The sequence below is a fragment of the Colias croceus genome, chromosome 20, assembly GCF_905220415.1.
Source record: "Colias croceus chromosome 20, ilColCroc2.1".
NCBI classification, from domain to species: Eukaryota; Metazoa; Arthropoda; class Insecta; order Lepidoptera; family Pieridae; genus Colias; species Colias croceus.
Window position 1 is genome coordinate 101,529 of NC_059556.1, and position 16,031 is coordinate 117,559.

Below are 16,031 nucleotides of genomic sequence, written 5' to 3' on the forward strand. Positions count from 1 at the left end.
GTGACGTCATAGTGATACAATTCTAACGAATAAATAATCTAAGTTAATAAAAACCCTATACAAATCTGAAAGAGTCATTAAAATAAAATACTTAAACCATTATTAAAATTTGAAATACACAAAGAATTTCTAATTAAATCGTATATTTGTGAATTTGACATAATAGGTATAAACTTTCTTAGCTGAATTGCATTATACACGCTGCATTGCAACTTGAACTCTACATGCTATCAAGTATAGTGATAAATGTTTTTTAGTTATTTATCTTCAAAAGAAAATTTGCGTTTCAACATATTATTATGTACCTATGTAATGTCATAATTTATTATAGTACGATTCCGCGTAAAGCTCCCGCCTTGTGGGCTGGGGCAGGTTATTGTAGCAAGCTTACGAGTTGCGGCCGATCGTATCAGCCCTACCAGATGTGCCCGTTATTTGTAGTTTTGCTGCGGCTTATTTGTATACAATGTGGTGATGCTTGTATACGCTATTCAATAATATACAGTTATCAACCCCGAACTGGATATGGGATAATGGGACAACACCATACGCGCATGGGCAAGATCTTGCGCTTTGAATGAAAGCTTTCACCTATCGCTCGAACAATTAGTTTTTTAACAAAAACAGAAATCTATTATTAAACAAATTATAAAGTGTCGTCTATTTATTTGAAAGCCCATATAATATGTATATGTATATATTGAAAAACTACTTATTGTATGTATCAACTCTTACACTATATATAATATTTTGCTTAGTCTTGTGTTATTAATTAATTAATTATTATTTATTCTATTTCAATACATTAGCATTTATTTGATGAAGACATACATACACATTCGAATTTAATCCTAGGTACCACACCTAGTTAAAAATATCTACAAGTACTTATGTACATATTCTTATTTCTTACAATAAACTGTAATGTTTAAGTTCAAATTGGTACCTATGTTTTATTGAATGCGTAAACGTTGAGCATTAAAACATCTCAATAAATCAGAGTTATGAAATACCTTTCTAAAGTTAATCATCTTTATAAAATATATTAAAGTACCTAATAATAATATGTATTCAGAAAATACGCATAATATGCAAGTATTACTTGCTCAATGATTCAACTCTGCACTGCTACCAAATCTCTATCTAAACTGTTAGTATCCGGCCGACTAACTTCGTATTCAGAATTGAATTCGGCGCGCCCCGCACGGTGGCGCGGCGGTTGCGGCGTGGCCTGGCGATGCGGTCGTGCCGCGTACCGTGCGAGGTCAGCGCGAGCAGCCGCGCGGGGAGGGGGCCGCCGCGTCCCTTCGCCCGCGCCGGCCCGCGTCGGATCGCTTCGCATGACGTCGCACCGCCCGTCGGCTCGGACGGACGCCATTCTGTTACGTTTTACCGTAAAACCTTTTGTTCTTCATCAAATAAATGCTAAATTGTGCTCACTAGTGTTAAAATCTACTTAATAGTACAGTTCATGTTTACTTCTAACAGTTCTAATAAAGGTATATTATATCGAAAGTGATTTTAGTTCGTCCCCGAGCGATAGCCGCGCCACGGCTGGCGCAGGATGTGTTAGCGTGCGTTGTTGGCGCGCGATATTTGAATGAACGCGATGACTTACGATGTCGATGCCGAAGTGTAAGAAAATATTAGAGGACATTCAACCGTTGAATGTGATCAAGGAAGTGCAGAAATGGCCAGTACTGTACCAAAAAGATAATCCGGAGAGATTGAATTTCCATTTTAAAACTAAAGTTTGGTATGAAGTCGCGAAAAACTTGATACCGGAGTGGGAACAACTTAGCGATAGTGAAAAGGAAATTAAGGGTAAGATTAACTAGTATTAACTTTGAATTAAAAAAAAAGTTCACTGAAAACTATACTATAGGTACCTAGGTAATAAATTTATACACGCAAACAAACACCACACATTTAATTAACACGACGAGTTGCTAACTTTAACCGTGAGCTCTAAAGATAAGATAAAACCCTGTCAATCGCGCGGAAACATAATAAATAGGAATAAATAATTAATAGGTATTTAAATTGTTATTATTTTCCTCACAAACTAGGTACAATTTATAAACCCAGTAATTTCCAAGAATGCTATTTCATACTCACCTAAAAATTTTGTAAGCAATTCGACATACTGAAACATAATACATATTACAATTTACAACTTTATTTTGCAGTTATTACCTACATATCGTTTAGATACCTATATAGGTACATAGTATATAGGTATACACAATAGGTCCGTTTACGTGCTTTACTCTTGAGTCTTGATGTTCATAATATGAATATTAATATTATGAATTTCCTCCTTCCAAACTTTTATTTTATTTTAATGTGCATTGCCCGCAGCTACATTATATACTATTAGGTATATTGATTTATTATTTTATATAATGCAATGCAATGTAGCATAAAATAAATGTTCTTAAGATTATAATCTTTGACGACTGAAACCTTGAATTTGAATTTTTACTAAAAGACCTTGTCACATAAGTTCATATTTTGAAAGCTTTCCATCCTGTGGGGATCGTTTGGAGGATGTTTATTTTGTAGTCATAATCTTTATCATTTTCTTGGTATATTTTTACAGTATTATTGCAATATCTTATGATACTATTCACATACTATTCTATTTAGCCAATATCTATAATTAAAACTATATCTACTTCAAGATGTCATATTATGTATATTGAAGAATGTTAATATAAGTACCTACCAGCTGCAGCGTCCAGCCCAATATTTTGCATGGTGACCAATAAGATACATTTGGATATAATTATTATACAAGTAATATTATCTTAGTCAGAGTTTAAGCCTATAAAGTTCCGCCTATAGTTTCAGATCTGACCAAGAAATGGCGCAATCTCCGCGACACCTTCCGGCGGCAGGTAGAAATCGAGAAGAAGATACGCGAGGGATACCCCATCAAGAAGAGACGCTACGTGTACTTCAAGCAGATGCTGTTCCTGCTGCCGCATGTCGCGCCCAGTGAGGTGCAGGGGGAGGTGGAACCCAAGCTTAATGAATTCCTCGACACGCATAAAGAGAAGAAGACACCTAAAAAACTCAAGCGCAAGCTCCACGACGCGACACCTGCACCGTCGACTTCCAAAAAGGTCATAGACGAAGATAAACACTTCCTGATGTCTCTCATACCGTCTTTCAAAAAAATGACTGACGATGAGAAACTTACTGCGAAGGTAGAGATATTGAAGGTGATCCAGCAGATCAGGAGTTCGTCCATAGCATACACGAGCCCGGACATAGCGTTCGTGGAGGAGCCGGCGCGGGAGGTCAAGATGGAGATGGTGCCTGAGGTGGACGAGCTGGAGAGCGGCAGCAGTGGTGATAGTGATGACAATTCAGATTTAATGTGACTTGACTGTTTAGTTAGTAAATATTTTGAACATCTTTCCATAGTGTTTCCTGGTGTGTCCATATGAACACGTTTACGTCTTAGTAAGTATAAATTTTTTGTTGGCGATGAGCGACTTGATTAAAGAGAATTTATATAGTTATTATTTTATTTTCATCCATAGTTACTATTACTTGAGAGAACGTTGATACAATAAACAAAATACAATTCTATGTATATCATTATTGTAAATTGCATGTAGGTTACAAAAAGAAGAAACGTATAAAATATTAAATAACCATATTATAATATGTAACGTATTCATTTCATATAGTAGTCTATATCGTCACTGGAAAGGCTAAAGTACTAAAGCGCCAAAATACCTAAAGTGCGTTTTTTATATGGTTGAGTTGGGTTTTTTCTTCTCTATACAATGGTCTAGGTCTTTTAGCAATCTGAGCATTAATTAAGGAGATAATGGCGCTTTAGCAGTGGCATTTTTCGTTTTTGTCGATGCGTCTATTTTACTTACCTAAAGAAAATAAAATAATTTTTATTGTAATTGTTGGTTAGTTTTTTTTTCTTACTGCCATGTGTCCTTCAAGGTAAGATTAGAAACCTAAAGTGCGTCATTCAGTTAATTGTTGTCGTTTAAGTATTATTGACTTGCCGCAAATGGTAACGAAAAGGTCGTTTAGTAAATTTGCCTTACGAGAAAATTGATGAACGTAGGACTATTACTACTATTACACAAAAAGATGTCCTGCTATTCGGGACAGAGACAAATCCAAGAAATCAAAGATCAAAAGTAAGGTTAGTTAAATTAGTTGATGTCTTTAAATTCAGTTCTTATGTATAAGTTACAATGACTAAAACTGTATTATTCTGTATATTAGTTGTATGTGGCATATTAGTTGTTTTTATTTTCCTAAATATCAATGGATGTTAGTGATCTAGACACGCGGCAGCGTGTCAAGCCGAGTTCAAGCGAAGAGAACTGGCGAGCAGCAGCCGTGTGTATATTTACACGAACCATTTCGAGCCACTTTTCACCCCCTTATAACTCGAAAACTATTTGAGTAAAATAAATCAAATTTGGTACATATCAAGAGGACCTCAAGATAAACAAGAACCTTGAATTTCATAAATACAGATTAAACAGTTGCGTAGATATTAATATCCAAAAATCGCAATTTTTAAGACTGACTGACTTATAGACATATACAAAACCTAACCCACTTCCAGATGACCTAGAAAATTCAAATTTTGTAATCAGCTAGGTAATAGTGAGTGTACAAAGGAAAAAATCAGAAAATACTGAATTTATTTGTATTTAATTTTTTTTTCAATGACATTAATTTTGTTTGTATGGAAAAATGGAAAAGTTTAAAAAAATAGAAAATAATATATTCACCTTACTAGTCTTAAAAAATAGATCAAAACTAATCAGTGGCCGAAAAAATTTTTGAAATCCATCAATAAATGACTGAGATATAGATTATTGAAGTTTACATATTTTAGGACGAAACATCTGTAGATTCGAAGCGCCTCTGACATCACACTCAGGCCGAGATTCATAGATCGCACTTTAACTTTACTTTGATGGAAAGATCTACTTTCAACCAAAAATATATTTCTTAGACGTGTCAAGCTCATCTTTACTTTCCAGAAACTATACTTTACTTAGTAAAGGCTAAGGAGCCGATAATCATGACTTTGGTCTCAAAGTAAACTTTACATGACTATGCGTATAAATTATGTAGGCCTTCATTTTAAACCAATTTCCTAGAACAGAAACACATTTTAATATGGTTGGGTTATAGATCGAAACGTCATGTCGAGTAACATTTTTTTGTTGATGTGTTGATCGTTGCATTGTTTCGTTTGTCTTATAACATTATTATTATTTATTTATTTTTCTGACGAATTTTGCGGTGTCTACCGGTTTTTGATATAATTCTACTATATAATGTTCCTACATAATGTTTTTTTTTCTAAACATTTCATTTTTGATATAAAATAATAATGTTATTATTATATAATATGTTTTTTTTATGGAAATATAACTTAATTTAATAATATTATGTTCTCAAAAACATAAATTATGCGTATAAAGTAACAGTTACACGTCTTACCCTGTACTTTACTTTGGGGCCGTACTTTTCTAAGGAAAGTCAAGCAATTGTCTCTGAAATTAAATATGTTGAAAGTAAACTTCGGTCATACAAAGTTTACTTTGTGAAGACTCTTTTGCGGTAAAGTAAAGTCACGACTGTGAATCTGGGCCTCACTCGCGCTAGTATCGCTAGGGCGGATTACTTCGATTGCATGATTTCTTTATTCAAAACTGTTATTAAACGTAAAATTTTACATTTATGTTTTTGGTGGGATTAATATTTATGCTTTACTGTGTCTGAATATGTTTATGGAGATAAGCGCTTTTGGCTCACGTAGTTTTCAGAGCATTTATACTAAAGCGACACTATCTTTGAAAATACAAGAGTAATACGCATTATATTGTTTATTTTAAATGGTAGATAGAATTTTTATAAAGATTTTTTGCCTTCAGCATTATTACATCGGAATACAAGAAAAAAAGTTATGCCTGTTTGAACAGAAAAAAAAACTTTAAGTCGCTCTCCTGTAAAATGCACTTTTGGTGCTTTAGTAATTTAGCCTTTCCAGTGACGATATGTATCTAGTCCATGCCTAATTTTTACAAATACATTATGACATAACGTCATTTTCGGGCGTACACACGGCGTACAACTATCAGAATTGAAAGATCGAAAAGTGTAAATATGGGATATATTTTAGACGACTGCCCGCAGGTGCAGGATTGCTGCTGCTGCGTCCCGTTAAGGCACGGAGCGATCACCGTTGGGATATTGGGTCTGCTTTTATCTGCAATGTTTTTCTACGGTTTTACGAGCCACGGCATGGCGCGAGCCGAAGAGCGAGGCCTGCCCAGGTCGCTCAATAAGATAATGCGGTATTTCAGCGGCATTTCAGGAGTACTGCTGGCAGCCGTGCACGTTCTCCTTATCTTTGCTGGAGTTTACGAAAGTGACTCTCTTTGTGAAGTGTACATTTGGTTCATGGTGTTCTTCTGGGTGATTTTGGTGATCGTCGCGGCCGCAGTGTGCGTGTGTGCAGTGTTGGATGACAATATTTTGTTCGCCTGTCTATTTCTTTTGGGTGTAGCCGTTTTTATATTGGTGTCGTTTTATTTCTTGCTTGTCGTTGCGAATTTTAGAATGACGTTACCGTAAATATAAGAGCATAAGATATTAAATAATTTATACGCTTTTACTGTTTTATTCTACTCAAACCGCTACACCAGTTGGAAAATTTATTTAAATAACTTCTCATCCTACTAATATTATAAATGCGAAAGTTTTTATGTTTGTTTGTTTCTTACTCCTTCACACAAAAACTGCTGAAACGATTTTAATAAAATTTGGCACACGTAAGTAAATATTTAATAGATGTTTTAAGAAAACCCCAAATTATTGTTGGGGAATTTCGAAAAAATCGTAAGATGCTTTTATGAAATTAGAATTGAATAATTTAGTGCTTTTAACGCAGTAGTGTAACATTGTATAATATTTAAAATGAACTCTACGCTTTCATTTCAATTTATGCTTTCATAAAATCATATTCTTTCGAGAACGTGAACAATAGAAAACTCGTTGTCAGCAGAGAGCAGTTGAGCAAACTAGAGCCAGGTCTGCTTCAGTCACGTCTGAGTTGGATTTCAGTTTCATTCAGGAGCATGTACTGTGACCGTAACACAAATACTTTATTAAGTATATTATTTTCACACTTATAAAATTAATGAAGACATAATAATATTTAGTATTGTTATTTTCCTTTAAATCCATACTAATATTATAAATGCGAAAGTAACTCTGTCTGTCTGTCTGTTACTCAATCACGCCTTAACTACTGAACCATTTTGCATGAAATTTGGTATAGAGATATTTTGATACCCGAGAAAGGACATAGGCTACTTTTTACCCCGGGACATATCATAGGTTTTATCCCGGAAATCCCACGGGAACGGAAACTATGCGGGTTTTTCTTTGACTGCGCGTGCGAAGTTGCGGGTGGAAAGCTAGTCTATAATAATTTAGAGTTTGTTATAATTTAAACGGAAAAGAATAATAATAGGTACCTTTAACATTCCTCCTCATGAGGCCTGTCATCATTTTACGAACACTGTTTAATCTTCGCCTTTTCTTCACGCCCAGCTCGCGTCGGCACTTCTTGGGCGGCGTGTCCGGCGCCCCGTCGTCCGCCGGCAGCTCTATGGGGGGCAGCGAGAACCGCTCGGGGTTGTAGCACTTCCTCGGCCACACCTCCGGACTGTACTGTTCCACCGCCGCTTCTCTGGCGGGGAATTGCAAGGGGGGCAGCTTATTGTAGGGGATGCGCCTCTCGAACCGCGTGCTGTCGCTGGAACTCAGCCAGATGTCGTTGGAAAAGAGAGAAGACATAGATTCCCGTCGGAGATCTAAATAGCTTCGAAGATTGATGTTATTTGGGACAGTTGCGGTGAAGGTCTGAGAAGAGGAACTTTCATAGTCATCTGATGAAGGCCAGAACGGAGCCGGTTCCATGTTGATATAGGTGCGCGCGATGTGTGGGGGGGCGGCGGTGATGGTGGGCGGCTCGGGGGACAGCACGCCGAACGGGTGGGTGAAGTAGAACAGGCAGAGGGGGCGACCCTGGAACAATAATATAGCTAATAAGTAAACAATTAATATACAAATTCCATATTATTCCTGCAATAACATTGTAAGTACTAGTGCCCGCGGCTTCGCAGCGCTTTCAAAGAAAAACCCGCATGGTTACCGATCCTGTGGGATTTCCGGGATAAAAAATAAGCCTATGCCTTATTCTTGGTCTTCAGCTACCAAATTTTATTGTAATCGATTCAGTAGTAGGTATTTGTGTGAAAGCACACACCCATCCTCACTGCAAACTTTTACCTAACTGCATTGATAGAGGCTAGAGCGTACCTACAGTTATTTCTAATTGTGTGGTTTACAAACATTCAATCGTAAACTATAAATGCTACTTAGGTTTTTCTTTCTTAACAATAAAGAATTGACACCTTCAACACGTCATCCGTAGAAGTCGATGCGTCGGATCTTCCGGTCATTTTTAAACTGTTTATAACCACTTTATTTTCCCAAACATTTCATTAGTACACGTACACACGAACATACTTTTACAACTTTAATTTTAACTAAACACTGAAAAGAATGCACACAAGAAACACCAAGGAGTAAGCACCGAACTCAGGAAAGGAGAGGATATGGGACAAATAAGCGAAGCACCTCGAGGTTCGAAGGTCGCAGGCCACTGCCGCGCCAGGCACCAGCCCTGCCCTGAAGGGTTTGTTTCATCGCCAGGGAGGGAGTTAGACCGATATTATCCATAGTATGACGTCATAATAAATATAGCAAAGAGTCTTCATTGTGTTTTGTATGTAAAACTTCATATTTCCAATTATCTCACCACAACATTCTTAAAAAGTTGATCCTTTTTTCGGATAGGTAGTAGGCCGACATTCCGCTCTTACAACATTAAACACGTAGCTGTTTCAGTTTTCGCGTAGGTAGTTAAGTCAATTTTGAATCACAACTTTAAGCTTATAGTCATTAGTCAGACTAAACTAACTGTCCGTTCCATTGACCATTATTGTGGATAATTCCTCAAAAAATAACTCAAATGCGGTCCTGTGCGTGGTGTAGGCTCTGAAACGAAGCGCGGTGCCGGCCGGAGACGTCGCTCACACCTATATTCTCGTCAGGTCAAATCAGCCTTCAGTTTTCAATGGATGCGAACTGTGCATAGCAGTGATCAATCACTTCATATTGAGATACGTATGAATTAAAACTAGCTCTTGCGAGCTACGGTTATGGCGTAAACCTAAAACCAGACCAAGTTTAATTATAAATAGTTGTACCTACACAGCATACAAGAGCTGTTGCAGACTGCAATCATACATAATAATATTATAGTATATAATATACCTAACATCTCAGATGTTCTTCATCTTCTTAACGCAAATAAATCTTGTATTCCATTAAAATATCACAAAAATGAGAGACATTTTTGTACTTACAATTTTTTGTATTAATGCAAAAAATTATTTAGCATGATCAAAAAGATACCTAATAGCGTAGTATAATATTATTATTAGTCTGTGCTAGTAGGTAAATTTCTTATATGTAAATATATTGCAAGAAAAAAGTAGAGTTATCATAAAACACGGAATTTTTACGCATGACTCTACATAATATTATTATCTTCAAAACTTAGTTATTATTCTGTGGCTTAACGTATTATTTAGGTACGTAGTAACTATATACATAATAATATGTTACTCTGTCGTATTGGCGGATGTGAGTCCCACAAAAATCGTTATTGGAAGACATTTTTACAAATGGGTCTCACACTAATTGTATTTGAAATTGTCTATAAATATTATAATAATAAAACAGTAAAAAAAAGTGTCTGAAATGTTTTTTAGCTCAGATACAATGTCTATATGAAAAATGCAATTTTTTGAGTACGGTCTTTTATTGTTTATAGATTTGATACAGAGCCATCTATTAATATTTTATGTAAGCAGTTAATATAAGTTACAACAGCAGCTAAATATAAGTTACCATACCTTACCCGTACCATAGATGGCTCTAATCTAAGTGTATATATGGTGTCCCAAAAAGTAGTGAGTGGTAGTGATATAGGTACTGAAGCTGGGAGTTTAGAGGAAGAGGTATATGTATGTTATGCCATTTTTCGTATTTTCGGAGTTATGATTTTTTTTTTCAATTTTTCACCTATCGCCGAGTACGATGAGATTTTACTCATGCCTCACGTGACTTTTTGCGGTAGATGCTTAATTTTTTTGTGTGCTAAGCTGAAAAATAGGCCAATTTAGTATGGTAACATTTACTATCGTTAGATCTTTGAATGGAATATAAAAATAATTTAATGCCAAGGAAGTTAAAATTACCCAGTATGTTCACGTCATAGGTTCAACATAGGTTTATTATATTATGTTTGAAAAATATTATAAATTAGAATTTTAAAAGTATGTCTACCTACTGTAATACCTATCTTAATATAACTACAAGAAATGTTTCTTTTGCGTTACACTAACGTAGGTAATCGTTATATTAAACCTAGATATTTATTGGGTCCATGTATTAAACTATAAATATTGTAGTCACGTCGATGCTTCCTGAAACTTATAAAAATATTAATATACGGTCGTTTAATAATACTTTTCTGTAGATTTCGTCGATTCGTTCGATTAGTAGAGGTCGTCCACTTCGATATTATGTTGTTTTGGTTATCACTTACCACACCAGTTTCTCTATTTCTTATAACAACATTCTTTGTATTAGTTACTATAATAGTAATATTAGAAGTATCGGGCCGGCAGCCTATGGCCTCTTAGATTGATATAAATTGTCTCGAGTGCGCACATTAGGTCGTCCCTAATGCGATGCTTTCACAACTTAACACAATGTAGTATTACATTGTAACCGAGTATTTAGGACACTAATTGCTCACAATAAACAAGACCCATAAATTACCATTGAGAACCTGAGGCTTTATTTCGTTAATAATGTTTGTTGTTTCTTTGGAATAAAAAAATGCATAGATAATTACCTACTTATGACCTTCTAGATAAATCTAAAGAACAGATCAAGAATATATATTCGATTATAGATAGATAGATTATATGTATATATTCTTGCTCTGTTCTTCCCACAGAGCAAGTAATATTGTTCTTCCTAATATTATTATGTATTATGTATGATCAATAATTCACATACCCATACATACATAGCTCAAGCGATTATTCCGTGATATAGGTAGTAGGGTAGGACCCTTCTTGGTTCTGTTTTTTTTTTCATCACAGACGCGGACGTACTCTTATAAAATGGGATATTTCGATAAAGAATAGCATAATTATTATAGGTATCTGATTAAAGTTTAACTAGTAATTTATAAACAAAGTAACTAGAAAATAATTATTAAGCAACAATGTAGCCATTATTTTTTTTTGCCGATAAACTAGGTACCTACCTACCTACTTCTTTGTGTAGTGTGACCGGTAAAATACTTTCTCCTTGAATGCACGTGTACGGAGATATCCCCAGGTGAAGGAGGGCTCTAGTTTGGTATCCTCATCTGGGAGTTGTCTGGAATAAACACTAGTGCCACATGAGTGCGACTAATCTCATTACTGGCTGCATAGCAAAATTATCTAAACAAAAAGATATGTTAATAGTATGTAAAAAATAAAATCTTTGAATAGTATAGTTTTAATTGTTAAGTATCTACAAATACGCGATGCCATAGAACCGATTGTCATCAATTACCGTCCGCCGGGGTCACTGACCCCCGGATAACATCAGCTGTAACAAACGAACCATATTATTTTTTATCGTTGCTCTATGACTATGATTAATTACTTTTGAGATCCCAATTTCATTATTGAACTGATTTTTTAGTATAATAGGTATCCCAGTAACCTGCATTAAGTAGCTAATTTGCGATTATAGTTTTGTTCGTTATTATTTTTATTTTAGGTTGACTCTCTTTAGTATGAACTAGTATAGTAGATACATAATATTATATATCTTTGGGATAAATACATTTACGGTCCTATGTTAAGTACCTACGCAATTGAAGCAAGGAGCTTTCGCAAAGCTCTTAATTAGGGTTATATTATACTTTAAAATCTCAGCTTTTTAAGAAATATAAATAATACATAATATATAAGTTCTGATTAAAAACATAGGATTTCAATTCAGGTACTTCCTAAGTTCCTAGAAATGTTTCTAATTTGAAACTTTCTCATTACTGATACATCTGTCGTTATTACCCACGCGTACCGAATAACAACATGCTCTGAAGGCTGCAGCCACAGACATAGATCTAAATGTATGTCTGTGGCTGCAGCCGACACCTGCCGCAGAACGACCCTCACTCGCCGAATTTCAATTAATGCAAAATATTTTCTGTTAAAAAGTAACATACAAAAATACGCTCCTACATACAAAACTCTACGATCTCTCTCGAGCTTAAAATAGTAAATTTTATTATTATAAAACAGTTGCTTCACTGAAACAATTCAGGTTTAATTAGTTTTAAACGATTTCAATGATGTGAGGATTTCCAGTAAAAAACTTTTTAAAATATATATGTTTTTAAAACAAATTGCAGCCCTCGGTTTCCTCCTGTCATCTATAGTATTATATACTTATATAAAAAGCATTTTTTTTAATAATTTCAAATTGTCAGTTTTTCAGTCTGGAGTGTCCTTAGTAAATCAGTTTACGCAGCTAAGGACACTCCAGACTGAAACTGAATCTTGATTTGCATAGAGCGTGTGTGGTTTGCGAGTTAAAAAAAACTTCAGGTAATTTCTTCAAATACCTCAGTGTTAATTCATGGAAATACTTTAAAAAACGTTAGATCTATTCATTACTAATTGCATATAATAATAAAAAAGACGTGTGTCACTCGGGGACTGCCGCGGTAAAGCGATTGCATGCTATGCCTTCAACCCACACCTCCACTCGTCGGAGTGGGGAGCGTGAGGTTTTTTCGTTACGGAATTTCTCGATTCGGTCCCCGCGCTCAAGGCCCGCGATAGAAGCAATGCAATAGCTTAAAAATACCCTAAACTAAATAAAAGTGAGTGGACGAGTGGATGCAAGCGATACATAATGCAGTGCGTATAAGTATATTAAGAAGAGCTGGAACGTCAACACATTTACACATTGCACATGTTAGGCCGGGAGATACTGACACAAAATTTCGGGTCATTTGTAACAGGATGGCGGTCTAGAGGGGTCTTACTTATCCGACGAGTGTGACTTACGCCCACGCGACTAGTCTGCCGGTACCAGCGTTCTGACCATCATTTTTCTTTTTGTCATTGCGTAATAAGACCTCTGTAGAACCGCCATTCTGTTACAAATGACCCGAAATTTTGTGTCAGTATCTCCCGGCCTATGTATTTGTCATATTTTGCAATTGTTTATAAATACAGGATGATGTTATTGGTGTAGTACGAATATCTAAAAATCTATGAAGAATTTTGTGATACAGTAAATGGAAGAATTATAGACTATTTTACAGTATTTAATAAAATCATTTAATTTTTTGTTCATTTTCATTAGAAATGTCAATTTTTCTCACCAAGGTGGAAATTTGGATGATAAGGATCTTGTTAGAAAAATATAAATTTTGACTAAAATCGGCATTTTTTTTTCATAATCAAATTACTAATTAATAATCAGAGTTATCACCATTTACATTAATTTACAAACGATATCGGTTGTTCTTACTTAAAATTGAATACCAATGTCTTATTGCGGTATGTGTTCTTTGGAAGTGTTCGTAAAGTTGTTGATCCGTAATTAAATTTTGCGGAAAATCTTTTAGAGCGCTTAGTTGTGACATATCCTAAGCATATTTAATAGAATTAAAAGACGAGCGAATATCCAGAATAAAACACAATACCTATTCTTTATGACATTATTTAAAAAAATACGCCAAACTATACACAATTTTTACTTGATGCAATCCTCAAAGATCATGGACATAGTGTATTGCGCCTTCCACCATACCATCCAGAACTCAACCCAATAGTTACTATGGGGCATAATTAAAGGGAAAGTAGCATCACAAAATGTGAACTTTAACTTGAAAACTGTGGAAGAATTATTTAGAAAGGAAGCAAATGCTATTAGTCTGGATATGTTTAGTGACGTTTGGAGAAAGACGCGAGAACATGAGGAAAAATATATTCAATTAGAACCAAAAGTAGATAATTACACTGACTCATTTATAATACATAACATTAAGAAATTCCGACGGCGAAACATCGAGTTCTTCGAGCGATGAAAGTTTCAGTGAAGTAGAAGATTACGATTATGATTAAATAGATTCTTCTTCTTCTCTATAGATACTGCTTTCTGAATTGGTGGTAAATGTTAAAACTGTTAAACTGTTATGACGATTCAAAAGTGCTTCTAGAAGAAGTCTAATTGTATAAATGTTTGAGTTTGAGTTTAAAACCAATAGTGTGAAAATTATACAATAAACATGTAACACATATTTGTTAGCGCGTATTGGTAGGTATTACGTAGGTACTTACTACAAATATAATATTTCTTAGATATTTTTACTCGACCAAAGTCAGGACAAGACTGCTCCGCAACTGCAGAAGACGTCCGTTATTTAAATCATTATCAAAACAACCATCCGTGTGTTGGGACTTGGGAGTGAGCGCACGTGTTATTTGTATTGTTCTTATGACCTGAAATTTAATTATTATTTGATAATTGAATGATTATTAATACTTTTATCCAATTGATTATTTTTAGAATAAATAATTAAGTTCATCAATTGATTTACTTTTAAATTATAATTTTACAGGTAAATTATGAGAGCTTTCATAATTATATTTGCATATATTTATCTACAACGCACCCATTTTACAATTCAATTCTAAAATGAAACTAGAGTCGCATTTATTTTTGAACATACTGTAAGTGAAATTGCATAAGTGTGAGTACTGTGAACATGCCAGCTTTCCTTAATTGACCGATACCTATTCAAGTGCATCGACCTGTCAAAATGTCGATCACAGATCACTGATAACGGTTTATTTTTTTGTTTTTTAACGTCAGGTCAAAAACAGTCACATGGCTGGTTGTCAAGTACATAACATTTTATTTCTGAATCAGGCTAAACCTATACTTCTTGCCCTGCAAGAGCTATATCAGTATCAGTTAGTAAGTATACATAATATTAACTTTATACATATTACATAGATCTATATTGTAAGTATATTATGTACCACGGGCGAAGCCAAGGCGGGCTACTAGTTAATTTATAAAGTTCGTGCCAAATTAACAACAAAACTTATTATTGCGGTTTGGCATCTCTTATAGGTCTACCAGAATCTGATGGCATATTTATATTTAAGAAATATAAGATTTTCATATGGCAATTTTATTTGACAACTATCATAATGGTTGTCAAATTATTTTCTTCTTTGCAATTGTTGAATAATTTTTAGGATTTTGTCTAAAAAATCTTCGAGGATGTCGCAAAAGCCGCTGCGATCACAAGCAAGAGGTGTTGTTTATAATGTGTATAGAAAAACATTCGATGAAGAAGGGTCAAACACATCACAATTTTCAATTTTGAATATTTTATTGGTAAATTGGACTTACCCGTTTTGATACTTAAAATTAAAAATATTATAAGTAGGTAACTATAATATTGTTTGATGATTACAATATAATTTTATGAAAACTTATTACAGGAGTTTCCAATTCGGCTATGCGTCAAGTCCAAGCTGTCCAAGTCAATTTTATAATTATTTGTGTATCTGTTAGTACTTACGAAAATAAACATAGTTTTATTTTATTGTTATTTTATTTTATAAAAAAAAATATTAGCATTATCTAGTTTTGATCTGCATTATCCTTACATCCATATTTTTACATGGTTTACATTATAATGATAATGAATATACAAATATAGGTATGTGTAAATAATAATATTATGTATTACATAGATAAAAGTAATATGTATATTATACATGTAAGTA

General features: G+C 34.5%; 2 protein-coding genes across 3 annotated transcripts; both read left to right on the plus strand.

The window, feature by feature from the left end:
- Nucleotides 1–1,327: 1,327 nt before the first annotated feature.
- LOC123701081 lies at nt 1,328–6,675 on the plus strand. 2 transcript variants are annotated; one of them, XR_006752674.1, is made up of 3 exons: nt 1,328–1,824; nt 2,848–3,471; nt 6,199–6,675. XR_006752674.1 is itself a non-coding variant. In XM_045648505.1 (2 exons), exons 1-2 carry the CDS (start codon nt 1,620–1,622, stop codon nt 3,387–3,389), a joined length of 747 nt encoding a protein of 248 aa, XP_045504461.1. In that variant the 5' UTR covers nt 1,328–1,619; the 3' UTR covers nt 3,390–3,526. The 2 variants fall into 2 exon arrangements, 1 of the variants encoding a protein (XP_045504461.1); XM_045648505.1 differs by lacking the exon at nt 6,199–6,675 and having other exon boundaries at nt 2,848–3,526.
- Nucleotides 6,169–6,639, plus strand: LOC123701006. The gene has a single exon (XM_045648412.1). It carries the CDS (start codon nt 6,169–6,171, stop codon nt 6,637–6,639), a length of 471 nt encoding a protein of 156 aa, XP_045504368.1.
- Nucleotides 6,676–16,031: the final 9,356 nt, after the last annotated feature.